The 20,571-nt window shown below is 40.6% G+C and overlaps 1 protein-coding gene across 1 annotated transcript in view; it reads right to left on the bottom strand.

Annotated features, from left to right (window-relative positions):
* Positions 1 to 20,571, bottom strand: part of BCKDHB (branched chain keto acid dehydrogenase E1 subunit beta) — a 198,222-nt gene that overhangs the window by 54,560 nt on the left and 123,091 nt on the right. Inside the window, exon 9 of the mRNA XM_044290010.1 lies at positions 5,611 to 5,697. Within this exon, the coding sequence (XP_044145945.1) occupies positions 5,611 to 5,697 (87 nt within the window). The remainder of the gene's footprint in view (positions 1 to 5,610; positions 5,698 to 20,571) is intronic.

Genomic DNA, 20,571 nt, shown 5'->3' with positions numbered 1-20,571 from the left:
GTTACATTGGTGTAGTCTGTAGTGTATCTTGGGCTCTCACTGGGACCAGTTTCTAACAGCTGTAATGAGGGACTGGCAGCTTTAAAACAGGAACTGGCTGAGATCTCTAGCTGCTATTCAACCGCAGATACAGCTATCAGTAGCAAGGATGTAGGAGATAGGTCCTTGGGTACTGAAATGCGTCAAAGGGCCAAACATTGACATATGGTAGCCATCAAATAGATGGCTGGGTTTTTGTGGACAAAATTCTGTGGCAATTAGTTATTGAGTAGAATGCACTGTAAACAGTGTGCAGCTGTCACTAGAAGAAGTCGACTGCAGGCAGCCAGAATGTTATATCCTAAATCAGAGTATGGACAGGGGATTTGGAACACTCTCATGCAGAATTCTGTACTCGTTTGTTTCTTTATACATCTTCTTAGCAGCCTGAGTGAGAATGACCCTCAGGCTATTATATAAGGAAATTAATCAGCTCCGAATTTTACAAATATTTACATCCAAAAAGGCAAAAAGAATATTTAACCCCTTAGTGACCAGCCTGTTTTAGGTCTTACTGACCAAGCGTTTTTCTTTCTTTTTTCATCGTCGCCGTTTTTTTGCGGGACAAGTTGTAGTTTTTAATGGTTCCATTTTGGGGTGCACATAATTGTTTGATTAACGTTTATTAACTTGAAGGGAGATGGGGGGAAAAAAAACAATACTGCCACAAAGTTTGTATGTTACAAATTTTGCAGCATTCATTTTTCCACATAAATAACATGATATCTTGATTTTTGCGGGACGACTTGTAGTTTTCATTGGTATCATTTTGGGGTAAATAAGACTTTTTGATCACTTGTTATTAAGTTTTTCGGTGGTGACTAAGAATAAATGAGCATGGCGTTTAATGTAGGGGATAATTTGCATGATATCTGTGTGGTGCTGGTCGTTACAGATGTGTTGATACCATACGTGGGGGAGACTTTATTTTTGATAATTTTCTTTCCACTGAAAAGCGCATTTTCAATGGAATTTTCTTTGTTTAAAATGTTTTTTTTCTTTTTAACCACTTAATAGTCCCACAAGGGGACTATAACAGGCAATCTTCCGATTGCTTTTAAAATACAATGCAGTATCCCTACAGGGTTTTAATCTCAGTGCTGTACTGACATTGACCAGCAGGTTGTGCCAGAGAGGTGCAGACTGCTGGAGAACACACAAAGCAGGCTTGGGGTCTACACCAGGTCCCACCCTACCTATACACACATCAGCACTCCATGATCGCATTAGCGGGGTGCTGATGGGAAAACAGATGGAGTTCACTCCCTCTGTCACAGCTTACGTGTGGCGGACGCCATTTACCGTGGCATGTAAAGGGTTAAATAGTCCGGATTAACCCTCCTGATGGTCTGGGCTGTTAGAGCTGAGCCCCCGCTTTCCACTGGATGGGGGATCCATGCAGCGCTAAAACCAGGCCGTCGTGTAAAGGCGGCGGCCCAGCTTAAGACCCCTTACCGACTGCAGTAAAAAGGCATATTGGTGATCACTAAGGAGTAAAGAGTGGACTTTCATTTTAAGAAAATCTGTCTTTTAGGGGTTAAATGAATCTGTCACTCAATAAAAATGCAGGGTGGATATCAATAAATGTATTGCTCTTCTCCAGGCGTCAGCAACCTTTGGCACTTATATTGTTGTAAAACTACAACTCCCAGCATGGACATTTGTATATTTCAGTGCAGCTTTGCTTTGAGCATACAGTGGGGGAAAGAGGCCAGTTTGAAAACAAAACGCTGATCTGGAGTCATGTAGCGCTGCAGGTAATACTGCAAAGTCATGATAACAGATTCCCTTTAAGCAAGACTATGAGTGTGTAAAAACAATGGGGGTCATTTATCAAACTGGCCCATAGCAACCAATCAGATTCCTCCTTTCATTTTCCAAAGGAGCTGTAAAAAATGAAAGGAGGAATCTGAGTGGTTGCTATGGGCAACTAAGCCAGTTCTACTTTACACCAGTTTGATAAATGAGACCCCATTATTTGCAGTGGCGACTTTATTGTTATATAACGTATCACTCACTACCCAGCACTTCATTTTCAGAGTTAGAGAAATTGCTGAACAAAAGAATCTTGTATCTGAGGTACTGGACAATAAATCAGAGCTAACCCACTAAAGGACAATGCTTTATACCTATTTTGGGCAAAAGGTTCGCACTGTATGGATGGAACAAAATCTGCTAAATAACCGTGTACTCCAACTGGACTCTTTATTGAAATCTTATTAGTTCCACATGCATGAAAAAATATCTACCACGGTCTCTAACAGTTTTGGCTCTGCAATTATCCACTTAATCCAACAAGAAAAGAATTTCACTTATTTTTCCCTCTTACGGCACATTTTGTAGTCAACGTCTAACATCTCGCTGTATATGAAGAACTGCATACGAAGGCAATTCTTTCATAAAATATTTACATTGTTTAAGAGATTATGTCTTATATCGGCCACACTTTGTTTCTTAAAGCTAATGCATTTTCAATAACAATTACTCAAAAGAGGGATTAGTGTAAGCCCTCCGAAAATGTGCATCTGTAAATGTACTTGTAAAAACGTAATTGTGTTACGATACTACATCCCAAGGCACATCCTGTAGTGTCCCGAGATCTCACAGCCTGCTCTTCATTACTGTATTGCTCTTATCACTATTAAAGTGCCTATCAGAGGAAATCAGAGCAGGTTTATACAGCCAGGACATCTTGGCAGCCTTCTCAAGTGAGATAGCTAGACCTACCCGATTAGAAGCAAGAGATAAGGCTGTAGTACATTAAAAGATTTAGCAGGCGATTGTGGAGAAGGAAGCGTTCCGTCTTGGCAATCCTCTGCTTGTTAGTGGAGGAGACTGCTGCTATTACATGAAGCAATCCTCCGAGGAGGAGCGATCGCTAATGCCATCGCTTTTTCCCATACTTATGTTGTTTGCTGGCGGCAGATTGCGAGTAGACAGCACGATCTGCCGCTTAAAAATCTGGATTGCCCGATAAACGAGCATGTTTGCTCGTTCATCGGGTAATCGGCGGCAGTATTACACTGCCAGATCATTGCTAAAGAGTGTTCCTATGAACGCTCATTAGCGGTGATCTGGCTGTATCGGCCCCAGTCTAACACTGCCTACAGTTTCTATACTAATTTATTACTCAATTCTTATTGCTTATATAGGGCAAAAATATTCCACAGCACCGTACACTGTATTGTCACCACTCACAACAGTCCTTGTCCTTCCCTGTGTCATACTAAAGCCAATTTCATATAGGATGCCATTTAACGTGGAGGGAATAGGAGTACTTGGTGGAAACGCAGGGAGAACACACATACCATGTTCATGTTTCCCCTTGCAGCTTTCAACCTAACGCCCCTGTGCTGCCCAGGAGAAAATAATAGTGACATAATGATAACATGTATGACATAATGTTACAGCAGGTTATAAATAAGGCATCTGAATGCTTGTTCTGGCCACCTCACTATGAAATGTAAGAATCTAAAAAAAGGTCATTTCTTTAAAAAAAAATATATATATAATAATTTGGTTATCTGTATAAATAAATCGACCTTCACTGTGATGTCCATGTTCCTCCAACAGGGCATATGTAAAATGGGATTGTCTTCATGAGGCACACCCTTTTGAGAAAATCTACAGGTGATATTAACAGAATAGCAACTGCTAAATTTCTCTCTCTCAAAATTGCACCACTGTAAAGCAAGGTTTTAACTGGTTCTTCCCCTCTAACCCCTTAGTGACCAGCCTGTTTTGGGCCTTACTGACCAAGCTTCTTCCTTTTTTCATCGTGGCCTTTCAAGAGCTATAACTTTTTTATTTTGCTGAATAAGGGCTTGTTTTTACTTTACAAGTTGTCGTTTTTTAATGGTGTCATTTTGGGGTATACATAACTTTCTGATCTAAACTTTCATTACCTGTTTCTGGGAGGCAGATGGGAAACAACAGCAATCCTGACGCTGAGTTTTTACATTATAAATTTTACAGCATTCATTCTTTGATGTAAATAACATAATATCTTTATTCTCTGGGTCAGTACCATTACAGTGATACCAAATACATATTGTTTTTTTAAGTTTTACTACTTTTGTGCAATAATTTATAATTTTGCATCGCCGTGTCCAAAGAACCATAACCTTTTTTCTTTTTCTTTCTATGCAGTTGTGTAAGGGCTTGATTTTTGCAGGACGACTTGTAGTTTTCATTGGTATCATTTTTGGCTAAATTACACTTTTTGTTATGATTGTTATAAACATATTTTCGGTGGTGACTAAGAATAAATGAGCAATTCTGCCTTTATTATTTGTTTGTTTTACGGTGTTCACCATAGGGAGATTTTATTTTAGCAATTTTTTTCATCGAAAAGTGTATTTTCAATGGGGGGAAAAAGCATATTTTTTAATTGGAATTTTTTTTATTTAATACATTTTTTTTTTTTTTTTTACACGTAATAGTCCCACAAGGGGACTATAACAGGCAATATTTAGATAGTGCATTGAATTTTAATGTCAGTGCTATACTAAACATAGAACAGCAGGCTGCGCCAGAGAGGCACAGCCTGCTGGAAAACACTCAAGTCAGGCTTGGGGCCTATACTAGTTCCTAGCCTGCATTTTTACAAATCGGCACCCCGCGTTAGCATTTGTGGAGACAGATAGGAGACAGTGGAAGTCGGCTCCCTTTGTCATCGCTTACACGCGTCGGCTGCAAATAGAGCAGGAGTGCAGCTCTCATGTGAGAGCCGAACCCCGCTCCCCGCAGGACCCGTGCAGCGCTTAGATAGGCCGTGAAAAAGGCGGCGGCGGCCCACCCTGAGGACCATTATTGACCACCGTAAAAAGGCGTATTGGTGGTCACTAAGAAGTTAATTATTTCTAATGAAAACGGTTAGATACCTTTAGTTGGGGCAAGGAGGGGTCAGAAGGGGTCAAAGGAGGGGCCAGAAGAGGACAAAACACATAGGGGGAGATTCAAGTGGTGTCAAGTAGAGCTGGCTTAGTTGTCCATAGCAACCAATCAGATTCCACCTTTCATTTTCCAAAGGAGCTGTGAAAAATAAAAGGTGGAATCTGGTTGCTATGGGCAACTAAGCCAGTGGAACGTAACACTAGTTTGATAAATCTCCTCCATAGTCTTGGATCGGATGAGCTTAGTTCCATTAAAGACATCATCAAGGTAAGATGTCTTGCTACCATCATCTCTTTTTGGTGGCGTCAGCAACGTGCCATGTTGGGCACTGATAGATGGAGCTGGCCCATTTGTTGACGATTTTCATGACTGTTACTTTACTTAATCTTTGTCTTTGTATATCTCTTATCACAGTTTAGTAAACTCTCTTTTTGCACCATCATGTTAAGTTTTTTTTCCCCCTCAAACTTCTAAGCTCACTATAATATAATAATAAAAAACTCAAACATGTTTCGTTTAGAATTCTTAGCATTACAATACTGTATTTCGTAAAGTAAAAGGTAACTTGCAATTCTCCTTATAATGTACCTGTAAGGCTCCTATGAACACACATTCAGCAAATATTACAATTAAAAGATACAACTGTGATAAAAAAAATTAAATGTGAAAACGTACTTGTACTGTAGAACTAATCTCCGATGCAAAGCCTCCTGTGAGTGGAGCCTCGTGACTGATGAGTAACCGGCCAGTCTTTGCCACAGACTACAAAAAAAAATATTAACAATAATAAGAATGACTGTAAAGCACACAAAACAAATATTATTTCACTTTGAAACAAAATGTTGTTATAGTGAAGATTTTTTTAAATTTATTTTCATAAAACCTATGAAATATGTAAAATCTCATAGAGAGATGCTACCAATAAAAACAGTCTGCCCCCTCTTTATCTTGTAGTTGTGTAGTAGGATAGTAAAGAAAATAGAAATATAATTTGCATCACATAATAAGCAATAAAAACATCCCCTCTAGTGCTTTCAAATAACCATAAAACTAAAATTTTCTTATAATACACAAAAATTCATTTGGTAATAAACCAAGAATACCAAAACATTTTTGTATGAAAAATAAGCAGTTACATTTTGTTCAGCTGCTTTTCTAGTGCAAATAAACAGGTTTTACCGGTAATCTCTCGAATAATTCGCTAATCTATATAGCGAACGTAAAATGTATAATAATGTGGATGATAAGACTGTAACCATGAACCTAATTAACAAAAAGTTAAGTAAATAAAAATGGTGCATGGTAATCATAAATTTGGCACAAGTGCAATGTGCTTGCGTCGTATTTCAGTAAAAGTTAACCTGGTGGATGCCTGGCACGAAGTTGCGACTTTTTAAAAAGTAATCTCTGAAATTCTTTCCAAGTGTTCACTTCAAGGTGGCACATTGATGAACAGGCAGAAAGTGGCCAACCCTTTACATTATACATGTTCAAGGGTTCCATCCACACAAGACATTTTATAGCAGAAGATCCACAACCAATTCATAGCAATCCACATGAGTTACAGGCAGATTTTGCTGCAGGTTTGCCATAGAATCAATAGTTACAAGAATTCTTGTAACTATTTCTTCCATATATCATTCCACATCCGCACGTTTTACAATCTGGTGTAGGATGTCTCTGTGGCACTTGTGGTCTGCTGCGGGCATCCTCCACTGTATGCATTTTTTGCTGGGGATCGCCCTTAGAAACAGACCACACGCACAGTATCTGCTCCCCGAGTATAAATGCACAAGTCCATTTGGGGTTGAGCATTTCCTGCCTTTTGAGACCATGTATTTTTGTCATTTAAATCGTATATTTGCCATAGAATCACCCTATGTATTGCCAAATTTGTAGTAGAAATCTGCATCATAAAATTGACATGCTACAGATTTGAAATCTAGCCCTGAAGTCAAATTATATGCAGATCTGATGCAGACATTTTCCACAGTAGGTGTATTTTTTTTTTTTAGTTTATGCACTTAGATAGCACTGACATATTCCGCAGCGCTTTACAGACATTAGCATCAAGCTGTCCCCAATGGGGCTCACAATCTAAGGTCCCCATCAGTATGTCTTTGGAGTGTGGGAGGAAACCCATGCAAACATGGGGAAAACATACAAACTCCATGCAGATGTTGTCCTTGTATGACATCTTTTATAACCCAAATTACGTCTTTTATAAGCGCCCCCCCCCACCCCCAAAAAAAAAATAACTCTCTAAAAGGACTTTCTAACTCTTCAACCCAAAAGGCCTAGCAAGCGTCAGGTACTGTATATGTGGCCTCCCCTCAAAGAAGTTTAGGGTGACCCATTTGTGCTTTGGAGTCTTTACAGAATGCCATTGAAGTAAGTTCAACAGTATAGGTTTTGTTCCCCAAAAAGAAGGGAACAACATTGCAGAAACTAAGGGTCACGCAAACACCCCTAGACACAGTGAACACAAAAGTTAGGCCCCATTCACACGTCCGTAGTGTGTTTTGCGGATCCACAAAACACGGACACCTGCAGTGTACGTTACGCATTTGGCGGACCACACATAGGACATGTTCTTTGCGGACCTCATCGTGCGGCCCCATAGAAGTGAACGGGTCCACAATTCCGTTCCGCAAAATGCGGAACGAAATTGCGGACGTGTGAATGGGGCCTAAAACACACAAAAATAATTAAATAAATAAATAACAGAGTGCAGTGAGATGACAGCCTGCCTGTCTAACCTAGACAAGTGCGGTACAACATTTCTCACTTTTACTATTTGGCCTACACTTTCTGTCTATTCATCGAGTCAGACAGCTGATAAGACCCAGAGCATTCATGGCAAGGCTTACAGCAGATTGTGATCTTAGGCTATATAAACTCATTTCCTCATCTTTCCCAAGATTTATTGTTCAGCTTGTATTACCAAAATAAATGTAGGACTGCAAAACTGTTAGTGTGAACAACTGCACAGTAAATACTGTGATTTCCAGAACTTTCTTATTTAATACGGTGCATCTTCAAGTCATCCTAAAATGTTTAAAATACATCTATGCCAAAAACCAGAAGTGAAACGTGGAATACATGTGATAAGTCTCAGAACTACAGCCTATTGATGTATCAGTATATGACTAGCTAGCTAACCTCAGCAGCAGACCAATAATGCAGCATATGGTGCATTCTATATACAGTATGAATTATGAGCCAAGCAACATTAGGTCACATAATGACCATTATTACATACTGACCAGACCAGTTTCTGCAACAGTATTGATCAATGTATCCAAGAAATGGACATGGATTATATAATCTATTAAGGCTTTTAAAATGTCACTGTTGGGAAAAAAAAATCTACATCACGTCACGTACAGGAACCGTCCTGTTGCGTGACCTGGGTGCGACTGCCAAGGGTGGATCTATTTCACGCACTCAATCTCTCACGCCCCTACACACAGGCCTCGGATTGAGCCTCGATCACACCCTGACACAGCCTTTCATGCACCCCAACACGCTGCCACCATCTAGGACATTTAAATGAATATACCAATTGTTTAGGGGCTCATAGAAAACCCCACAGCGCCCCACTCGCAAGCAGGCTCACAGTGGCACAGGCCACACTTATAGCAAATACACAGTAATGCAAACTGCACTCATACACTTAAAAATTTAGTTACTGGGCTCATTCCCCCAGGCAAAACCATTAAATATGTGCTTTAATGTACTTAAAAGGATACAGTACTTCGTTATAAAAATGTAAAAAATAAGAGACAAACGTGCACAAAACACATAAAAATAAAAGGATAAAAACAGAACAGAAATTGTGCGATAAGAGTCCATTCTGGTTCTGGGGACAGGACAACGTGGAACACAACCCAATGTTCATTGGATCCCAAAATTGTGTCCATAAAAGGTACCAAATCCCAAATTTGTATCCTCCTTAAGCATAGGGTGCTAGCTGAGAGTCTTCCACCCATCCTTGGCCTAGCCTTCTGGGAAAGCCTTCATTATAGGTGCATGCTCCACCTCTATCCCTCGGCTGGCAACCATAAAATATTAATAAAACATGTCTTCCCGTCCACACTAATGGATATTGAGGCCCCGGGATGTTTTAATAATTCATATTCCCTCAGGCGGATCTTTCCAATACTAAATATGACAGCTGTAGGGGTACTAGACGGTGAGATGCTCAATATGTGTGAATGTTTGCTGTCAGGGGTGGGATGTTTGGACTCCCTGCAATGCCCACATTATACGGCATTCAATTATTATAATGATTAGTAGGCTAGTTGTACCAGTGATGAGTTACAGCTTATGATATATTTTCTTCATATTCTGGAAGTCTATCTGAAAAGTTCTGGATCCCTGAGGTGGGATGTGTCATACTGTCTGAGTGTCTACATTTCCACTTGCAAAGGGCCAGTTTTTTAACATTCAAGTGATAAACTGATTTCCTCCAAAGGGAATGCATATTTCACATGCAGGACCAGACAAAACGGCGAGGAGGAAACAATATTTTATAATGGTGAAATATAGTATAGTATACATAATCCCTCAATATATACAGAAATAGGCCTCTATCACATACATCATAAAAAGCATTCATACACTCCTCAACATTGAATTTGCAGCACCAAGAAGGACAAGCCATAAGGTTTGGGGAATTCAAGTAGCAGGTTTCGCTAAGATCTACAGATGATCAATTTTTAAAGAACCTAGTTCCAATCTGTGGCATGTGGGACGGGCATAAAGGCCCGCTTGAAAGCAAAGCAGCCACGGGAAACCTCATAAATCAGATGAAGTCTGTTCAATGTGTGTCCCTGTTGTTGGGAGAACGACAACAAACTGGAATAACAGCAAGAAGTGCACACCAAAAAACCTCTGCACGGACAGATCATCTGATTAGAAGAATGGTGTGTAGTGGTCCATTCTGTACTACAATTTAGATTGGATTGGACATGGCATTCCAAACCTAGGGCAGCAAACACTGTGTACACAAACAATCAGAAGGCGTTTACATGACACTGGGCTATGAGTCAGAGGTCCAGCTACAGGTGTTCCCATTGATCTCACTCCACTGCTCTCAAAGGTCATCATGGTGCACAACAAGATGGCATTGGAGGCTGAAATGGAGGTCTATCCTTCTAAGCAATGGGTCCTGCTTTTGTCCTGTATGCAATGATTATCCGAGACTGGTCTGGAGACCACATGGGTAACGCAACGAAAAGGCCTTCACAAGGGAATGTCACAACAGTCCTACTCACTGATTACAGTGTGGTGTGGTATAATGTACTGTGGCTGGACCCGTCTAGTCTTCATTGCAGGTAAACAAACAGCTCAGCATTACCCTTAAATGGGTCATGGGACCAGTGATATGGCAATTTCTCCAAAGTGTCCCAGGAGCAGTTTTTCAACAGGATAACACCAGGTGGCATATTCCTCATTGTACAATAAGCAGCCTGTGTGACCTAAAGGTGCTACCATGGCCTGCAGAGCCTCCAGTCTTGTCTCCAATAGAGCACATCGGGGACATCACTGGTCGGCAATTGAAAAGGAAGCTGCCAGCAGCAGATCTTGATGAATTGTATGCCCAAGTGCATTCAGCAAGAACATTCCTCAACCATAAATAACCTCAATGATAGCATGCCAAGGTGTGTAAGTGCGTGTTTTTCCGCATGTGACGCTCATACTCAATACTGAATAAATTGGAATTTTTGCTTCCATTTTTTATCATTTGTACATCTTTTGCACACTTGTCTATCAATTCCGTGATTTGCATAAGTTCATGACTTTTCCTTCTTGGTGTTGCAATTTCAAATGTTAAGGAGTGTATATGTCACGAATACTTTGTGAGTCTACCAGTGTTTTTACAACCATGCTAAATAAAATCCAGGAATAAAAAAAATTGTATGTTTAACTTTTTTTGCATTAGATTGATAGGCGTTTCTGTGAATGCATCTGCCTATGCAAGGAGCAATTTACAACCTATCTGATAACTATTGTGATGCAAGTCATGGAAGCAACATACAGTAAAAACAAAAAACATTACATCTACAGGAGCTTTTGGAACATCCTTTAAAATGCAGTTTAAAATAACGTGAAATTAAACTTTATTTGTATGGTAGTACATTACATCAGTGTCTTTGTCACACAACCTGTTAGGACAACACTTTGTATCCCCTAACAGGCTATCTCTAAGGACAGCTCAGAGCTCCTTCTAGGTTTCCATGGCTGATTATAAGGTTTCCCTTAAAAACCAATCGCATCCATGAAATACACATTGACCAAATCAAAGGGGGGTGGGGAATCAAGTAGAACATGGCCCCTTAATGGCCAACCTTAAAAAAGCCATAGCAGCATTCATTAAGGAACATTAAAATAGTTAGAAAGGCGTCTGCTCCCTAATTCAGGTGATCCTAGGCGATCCCAGAGTTCTAATCCTTAAAGATAATCAAATCAGTGTACAATCACTTATTAGAATTGAGATCCTGTGTAGTCTTTTCCTAAAGGAAAAAATATGAAAACCAGCTCTGCAGAAAGCATCAATAATCTTTTATAGTATTAGCTCACATTTACATGAAAATGAAATGTTAATATCATAACGTTTTATGTATATACTACATCAGTTTGTGACATTTGCTGAAAAAAAGACGGTTAAGCTCTACGCCGTGAAGCATTATATGATAAATTACTAGTGCGCTTGCTAAATAAAATTTTCAAAATGACAAGACAAGCGGTGGCAATTTGTCGAAATATATTTTTATGGTGTGTCATAACATAAAGGAGTGCTGTAACTGAAGTAATGACAAGAGCGGAGATAAATCAGCCTTTAAATGATAGACTCTCTACCAAACAAAACAAGGCAAAGTATATAATGTTACAGAAGTACAGAGCTGAATGTAAGAACTAAATGCATGATTTATTCTAAAGATATCTATCTAAAGCCCAAAGTCGGCTGATTATATTGTACATGACCACAAGATGTCCAATATCTTCCGTTGTGAAAAAGTATAGGTTACCCTTTCCAAATATTTTGTCCAGATGTGGCTAGGCACCCAGCTTGGAACATAACCAAAAGGCCTACAAATGCAAAGTTCAAACTGAAGTCAAAGGAAAGCTATATGTTAAGACCTGTAAAATATGTTCCAAATATCCCAAAAGATTTTGACCTTTCTTTCCATAATTAGGAGAATCAATCTTGAGCAGCTTTGACGTATGTTCTACTATTCTGGAATAGAAGGCTATGTTACCTAATCTAAATGGATAGGTACTATCGTCACCTTTTGTGTAACATACCAGTAAGTATGAAATCTAAAAATCATTGCATGAAAGTTAAAATATGATTTGTCATTTAGAACATGTGTAACATGTCGAAGTACTATTTCCTTTAATGTCAGGACTGATTTCATGAATTCTAAAGAGAAGTGGATGAAATCTATCACTCGAGAGGAAAAAGGGAGGGAAACCCGATTTAATTCTCCTTTCTTCAGGCATAAATTTGATTATAAATAAGAATTAAAAAAATGAATGCCAGGGGTTGGATCACATCTAATCTCTGCATCAGGTCTAATCTCTGCATCAGCCACATACTCCTCTCTATCCTTGCCCTCACTGATGATAATGATCAGCATAGGGCAGAAAGTGGGATCGGCATATCAGCTTCCTGACATAACAACAGGACAATGCCAACATCAATGGAGCCTGGGGTAATGAGAAAACCACCAAACGGGTATTAAAAGGTGTTATCCAGGTAGTACCACGATCCCATGATGTACATTGGGCATGTGATCCTAGGCTAGGGTTAGAACCCACAGTGCATGAGTCTGAATCTTTCGCTAGCACTGTGGCAAGAGATTTAGACTCACACATGTGCTGGGTTCTAACCTCAGGCTAGGATGAAATGCCCAATGCATACCATGTAATACGGAAGTGGTCGCTGCACGGGATCGCAGTACAATCCAGATAACCCCTTTAACCCATTCACTACCCTAGAACACCAGATAAACTAGCATTCAAACCACTGCTAGATTAGAGACAGTGAGGTCCTCTGAAACACCAGAGAAGTCTGAAACTAGTCCTTATTTTCTGGGTGCATCAGATGTATATTGTCATTAAGATCACGTGTTCTGTAAATGCAAGAAAATACCATCTGATAGCACATGAGAACATACGAAAAAACAAACATTCAAGCATTTGTTAAGAAAAAAAAAAACTGCTGAAAAAATTGGAGCATGCACACATTTCTCATGTCAACAGATATAAATCCACTCTAACATCATGAGCTATCTGAACAAACATTTTCCATAAAACACATCTGGGAATAACAGACTACTCATGTACCGTACAGCAAAAGTCAACAATAAAAGCCCTGTGAGCACCTGAGCCCGGTTGTGCATTTCTGTATGAATCCTGTACTCTCCAAGGTTCTGTAAAACCGGCCGGTAGCTGCAATTACTAGCAGAATCCACTAGCAATTAAATTTATGGCAACAGAATTGCAGGTAGCCAAGTGTTACCTTTAGGGCCTACATAATACTCTAACACACCTGTATCCCAAAGTCTTCTACGCAAGTATAAAATTACAGCCTGCTTTTTTGGGAGGGGGCATTCTTGTGCTGCATTAACCAGAAAGCTCAATAAAACACTGTACTAAAATGTCAGACCTGATAATGGAGCTTGGAGGTTAGTGGTTCCACTTGGTTTGAAGGCAGCCATAGTGATAGCAACCCATACCTCAGCTCTGGATGTTGGACAGGAGAAAATTTGAGCATAGCTGCATATACACCAGTCAGCCAGAACATGAAAATCCCCTGCATAATATGGTGTAGGCCCCCCCTCATGCCACCAAAACAGCTCTAACTGATTGATGCATGGACTCCATAAGACCTCTGAAGGTGTCCGGTGGTATATGGCACCAAGATGTTAGCAGCAGATACTTAAGTTCTGTAAGTTGCACTATGGAGCCTCCATGGATTGGACATATATCAATGAATCTTAGGAATTCATAACCATACCATTAGTTTACAGGTTGTCCTTCCTGGAACCACTTTTGTAGGTACTAACCACTGCATACCAGGAACACCCTACAAGGCACCCCAAAGTCACCAAGTTCCTTACATTTGCCCGTTTTCCTGACACCAACTTTAAAAACTGACTAATACATGCAATTGTAATAAGATAATCAAAAATATTCACTTCATCTGGCAGCTTTAATGATATGGTTGATCAGTATGCAATTATATCCCTGGCATTTATGTATGTGTGTGTGTCTGTAGGTTCATTATGTATATACATACCATAGAGATTTATTAAGCAAAAAAAAAAAAAAGATCATTGTACAAAAATGTATTAAAAGTCTATTGAGGGGGGTGTAAAGAATGTAAAAAATAAATAAATAAATCTACAGAAAGGTGTGTGGCCAAATGGGACCATAAAATGTGCCAAAATGTTAATAATAGCATTTAAAAAAAAATTACACCAAAAGTACATATAAAGTAAATCAGCCATGAGGTGGTGTAAAGAAAATGGCCCAGATTTAATAATATGCCTGCTCCAAAGTCTGCCCAAAAGTGGTGCAAATTGGTGCATCTGGCTAGCAGCAAAGGTCCTAAAATGTGCCAAATTGCACCACAATTCTGGTATTAAAAACTTGTTTCTGAGCCAACTAATATCTGGTGTAGCGTCAGAGAAAAGTGTCTATCCCTGCAGCAGATTTATCATCCAGCCTGGGCCTCTGTGATAAATCTGTTATCTACACAGTCTGTCTAAGCTTAAGTCACCTTTAGGATTAAAAAATCTGGGCCAAATTGTTTAAAATGTCCCACAAAGTTGTGCAAAATGTAACATGTCACACTTTCCATTTCAATAAATACTATCACATTTGAATTATGGACTTCATGAAACCACTGAAAAATCTCCTCCATATGTGTATGTATAGGTATTCTGTGTACCTATGTGTATGTATAGTGTTACTGCACATCTGAGTAGATCTCTTGATTGCGTGTGTAGTTGTGTGTATTTTGTTCATCTCTGCATGGGTGCCCAAATACGCACATATGGCATTCATGTGTAAGAGGTGTGGGGATTCGCTCTGGTACAGTAGTTAGGATAAGCGGGCGCAGTACAGAGGCAAAATACAAGTTCGTAATTAAAACTTTAGTGTTTATTCACACATGAGGCCAAAAACAAAACATCACTTTTGCAGTGTTGGTCTTACTTCACACCCAATGGCAAGTTAATAAAACAAAAGTCACCTTGGTGGCAGTTCTGCCTCAGAAAGTTCAAATACAGGCTTTAGGCGGCCTGTTCCCCTGACACACGAGTCTCTGCTCTCTCTCTCAGGCCCCAGATCACAGCACACAGAGCTCCTATGGTCCACTGTCAGACGGAGGTAATCCTCTCCACCTGGCAGTGCTGGCTGGTTTTTATGCCTGGCAAAACCCGGCCTGGAACATGGGGAGTAGTCACCCACCTAGCACTTTGACTACTCACAGTAAGAGCTGTCCCAGATCAGCTATTACAGCCATGCCAAGGTGTCAAACAGCAACTGCTGCTGACACATAAAAACAGGCTCTTACTCCACCGTGGCCAGGAACTTCGGTGACACGTATGCATCATCCACGATGATACCTTGTACTTTCTTACAGAGGACAGAATGCACATAAATTGTAAACATGTTTCACTCGTTGAATGCAGGCTGCATGATGAGTAATGACAAACATTGGTACATAAAACTCAGATTTACAACTCAGCAAACAATATTTAGACGTCTTTCACGCTTCACTACTTATTTTCCCATTAACGTAGTAGGTTCAAAATGACAACCGCATGTCATAAACGCTACTTTTAGCAACCTAGTAGTTTTAAGCCCATCTTTGTTCTTAACTGTACACATATGAATGTGCCTTCTAGAGCTACACAATATGCTGTTTTGCCCATTTGTTTTACCCAATATAATTTGGAACATTTAGTAATTATAGGAATTATTTAGATGGGACAACCTTCTAAAAACTGTTATGGGGGATCTGTGGATTACACTGTTATGGGGGGATCTGTGGATGACACTGTTATGGGGGGGGGATCTGTGGATGATACATACTGTATATAGCATCTTATGCTATATATGTTTCATCCACAGATCCCCCCCCCCATAACAGTGTCTCTGTGTAAATAGTGACCCCAATAGTGCACCGTCCCTTAAAATTGGAGCTCCATAGCAGCCCACCCCCATATCTTTGACCTTTACAGCAGCCTTCCCCTTTAACAGTGAGTTTCACAGCACACCACCCCCTTGACAGTGACCTTCACAGGGGCCCACCCCCTTAACTGTGGCCTTTACAGCAATCTGCCCCTAACACTGACCTCCAAAGCGGATCATCCCCTTTACTGTGACCTCCACAGCAGCTTGCCCCTAGGGTGGCCAGAGGTGCAGTTTTAGGCTGGACCGTCCTGCTTTCAGACTCCCTGTCCTCCGTCTGGCGCAGGACCTGGACAGACACAAGGATGTCCTATTGAACAGCTCATTCTCAGACAGCATTACTGTACTGTCTGAGTGTGAGCTGCAGGGAGAAAGTCGCCGTCTTTCCCACCCCTGCAGAGGACAGAAGTGGATTTTTTACTTAATTTTTTCAATCCCTCTTGGCTGAGGAGTGGGAGGGGGAGCATAGGAGCATGGCTTAGCTGGACCTAGAAGTTGATTTTTAACTTCATTTTTTCAATCTCTGTCGGATGAGGAGTGGGAGAGGGCGTGGTCTAACCGGATCGGAGGCATGTCCTTTTGAACATCTCACTCTAAGACAGCAGCACTGTGCTGTCTGAGTGTAAGCTGCTGGGAGAAAGTCACCCTCCCTCCCACCCCTGCAGCTGACAGAAGTTGATTTTTACCTTGAATTTTTCAATCCTCGTAAGCTCGGTGTGAGGGGGCGTGGCCTAACTGGATCAGGGGTGGGGTTTTAAGTTCGTCTTTTGAGGGTGGACACATTGTGGCAGGGGGCATGTCTGGGATTCATTCTGCAAGAGTGACGCCCCTCTGTGCACCTTACTGGCTCATTTTCATTCCAAATAAAATGGATTTTCAAAGGATACAAAACATCTATTGCTGGAACAAAGGTACATCTGGAAATATGGTACTAAGTGCTAATAGGTCATGGCTTTGCTTAAATAGCGATTATCCTGTCGACAGATTTCCTTTAAAAGGGTTATCCCATCTTTTGTCTGATAGGTGCGGGTCCCATCGCTGGGACCAGCACCTACAAGGAGAATGGAGCCAGGGAGAGTTGTGACTGGAGGACCACGGGTTTCCCGGGGTCCGTCCACCGTCAGGCGCAGCTCCCCGCCTCTCCCATTGAAGTGAATGGGAGCACACTGCGCATGCGCGGCCACCGCTCCCATTCATTTCTATGGGGCTGATGGAAATAGCCGAGCCAGCGCTCGGCTATTTTCGGCGGCTCCATAGAAATGAATGGAGGGCGGCTGCGCATGTGCAGTGCGCCCTCCTCAAGTTTCTCCACTCTGTTCTGCTTGTAGGTGCGGGTCCCAGCAGTGGGACCCGCACCAATCAGACAATGGGGGCATATCCTAGCGATAGGCCCCCATTGTCTAGGACAGGATAACCCCTTTAAAGCTGACCTACGGCAGTGAAGAAAAATGGCTGGGTTGTTATGGAAACCTGGAGTAAAACGGTGTATGTGAAGGCTAACGGCCTGCGAGCTTCTATTGGCTGATAAAGGTCATGTGACCAAGCTTCTATTGGCTAACGCATTTTTTTGGGAATATCTCAGGAACGGTACGTCCTAGAGAGCTGAGACCTGGTCTAAAACCTTCCCGGACACCTGATGTGCCTGTGTGCCAAATTTCATGATTGTAAATGCGACGGTGGGGATTCCTTTAGCGGACATACATACACACACATACACTCAGCTTTATATATTAGATAGTATTACATATAAAAAAAAAGCAGTACACATTTCTCCTCGTTTTACTCAGATTCATGGAGTCACACAGACTTTATGAGACTATACCATGCTCCATAGGAGGCCATATAAAGAAAATATTCTTTCCTAGAACCAATGCATCTGGGAAGTACAACTCCATACTACAACATGCAAAGGAACGTCTTGCTATTATTCTGCCAGATTTATGCAGAATCCAACAAAGCACAAAACTAGAGGCGTATGGAGATACAGTAAACTATAGGCATAATAGTAGTACAAAATGGATCTGCAAAACAGCCATGTGCATGAGATCTAGAGGTAGCCATATACATTAAACTAAAGTTGATTAAAACAGATGATTTCAACAACAAAAAAAAAGTTTGTTTTAACAACAATCGTTTTAGCCGACTGGTTACAGACCATTACAGTTGGAAAAGAAGTCATCCATCTTTTAACCTTTTTCGGGACCTTGGGATTTTCCACTTTTGCATTTTCGGTTTTATTTCCTCCCTGCCTTCCAAGACCTTTATATTTTTCTGTTCACATACTTGTATAGGGACTTGTTTTTTGCGGCATAAATTGTACTTTCTAATGGCACCATTTACTAATGCATACAATGTAGTGGGAAGCAGAAAAAAATATCGAAATAGGGAGGTATTGGAAAAAAAATGCATTCCTCCACAGTTTTATGGGTTTTATTTTATGTGGTTAAAGTGACCTGTGCCCTTCATTCTCCTGGTCAGTGCGATTACAATGAGGTCACATTCATATAGTTTTTCTTGTGTTTTACTACTGAAAAAAATTTAAACTTTGGAAAATATATATTTTTTCTTTTCATTGCCAAATTCTGACCCCATACCTTTTTTAAAGTTATGTCTACGAAGCTGTAAGAGGGCTCATTTTTTGTGGGATGATCTGTAGTTTTTATTGATAAAAATAACTGATTGATTTCGGAGTACGTACACCTTTCTGATCACTTTTTATAAAAAAATTGGGGAGATGAAGTAACAAAATAGTGGAGAATCAGCCATTTAGAATTTTTTTTTGTATGGGAATAATGGGGGTCATTAAACTGAAATAAACCTATATTAGGCATATTTCAGGAGCAAATTGCAGCGCAACAGCTAGTTGTGCCGCAATCTGCGACTTCTCCCCTCTCACACCAGGTCTAAAAAAGTGGGCGGGTAGAGGGACAGGCCGTGAGGCCCATCTTATTTACCATTTTCAACTCCTAGAAAGGCGTAGAAAATGGTCTAAATGTAAGACAGCTAGGCAGTTTAGAAGTGGCTGTGGATCCGCTGTAGTTATGGAGAGGCTGGTGCTTCTATATAACTTCGGCGGATCTACCGCCGGGGCAGGGCCTTATCAAGACCGGCATCTAAAATGCCAGTCTTAATAAATGTGCCCTAAATTTTTTATATTTTAATAGTATGGGCGTTTTCTGATGTAGCAATGCCCATGATGTTTAAATTTTTTTTTATCGTTTATATTTTTTATTCTAGAGAAAGGGGTGTGATTTGAACTTATTATTTTTTTATATATGTAAAGACCTTCTTTTTAAATCACCGTAGGTCACTATAACATACAAGCAATCATTAGATATCTATCCATTACAGAAAACAGGAATCTGTATATTCCAATGCAGTGCTGCCACCTACAGGCCAGCACTGGAATGTATTAGTAATCGGTTTTGAAGCCTTGAACAGGCTCAGGTTTACTACTAGTATGGATCGCCTTTCCCGATCTCAGCCAGGGGAAGGTGGGCCAGGCTGGGAAGTGCACAGCTTCTGGTTTAAGCACTCTCAGATAATGTGTTCACATTTGACCACGGCATCGGAGAGGCTAAATGTCTGTGACTAGCATTATCACCGGTCACAGACATTAGCCCTGGGCCTATGCTGCTTAAAACAGCAGAAACCCGGTGGTTATTCCGCCTGCGAGTAGGCGCCATCTTTAAAGACCTTGCTTCCGCCATACATGTACAGCCGAGGTCCAGAAGTGGTTAATATTTTCTTTGAAAGAACATTCCCAGAAAGATCTTTAGTCCATTGCCCGGTTTCATTGAACATGTATGACCAGTTCGAACAACTGTAAAGGCCGATATAGACGAAAATGAGTATGACCATGTACTGTTCTCCAGATGATTGTTCAACTGCTGTTCAAGCATCAACCAACTTCTACCTAATGTCTATGGTCAGCTTTACTCTATGCTTTAAAAAGGTTAAAATGACCAGTTCTTCCCAACTCATACCTGGACCATAGATGAGAGTTAAATGTGATTACCTAATCCTTCTGTTAAGTATGACTGAACCTTATACCTGACTGAACAAGTAATAACATGCTTGTGTCTCGGAGGATGGAGATGGTAGCTTTCAAGTCTATATATATATATATAGCTTGTTCCTCAGAGTAAAACACAGACACCGCTGTATAAATTGCACCTGCTCCTTTCTTACCAGATAACACCATTTAGCTTGTAAATTATAATAAGAATTAACCCGTCTTATAAAGATAACTCGTCATGAATGTCCTCTGTCTCATTTAAAAGTAGTATTCCAGTTGATAAAAAGTTCCCCCTATCTGATCATGAATACTGGTACCCTGTACCCCTCAGAGTACCAGGTGGAGCATGCGCGCGGTCACTTCATTCAGCGCTACAGACGTTCCCTACAGTACAGCATTCCGCTATT

This window comes from Bufo gargarizans, chromosome 4 (genome assembly GCF_014858855.1).
Source record: "Bufo gargarizans isolate SCDJY-AF-19 chromosome 4, ASM1485885v1, whole genome shotgun sequence".
NCBI classification, from domain to species: Eukaryota; Metazoa; Chordata; class Amphibia; order Anura; family Bufonidae; genus Bufo; species Bufo gargarizans.
The sequence above is the reverse complement of the archived record's forward strand: the minus strand, read 5'-3'. Positions and strand labels throughout refer to the sequence as shown.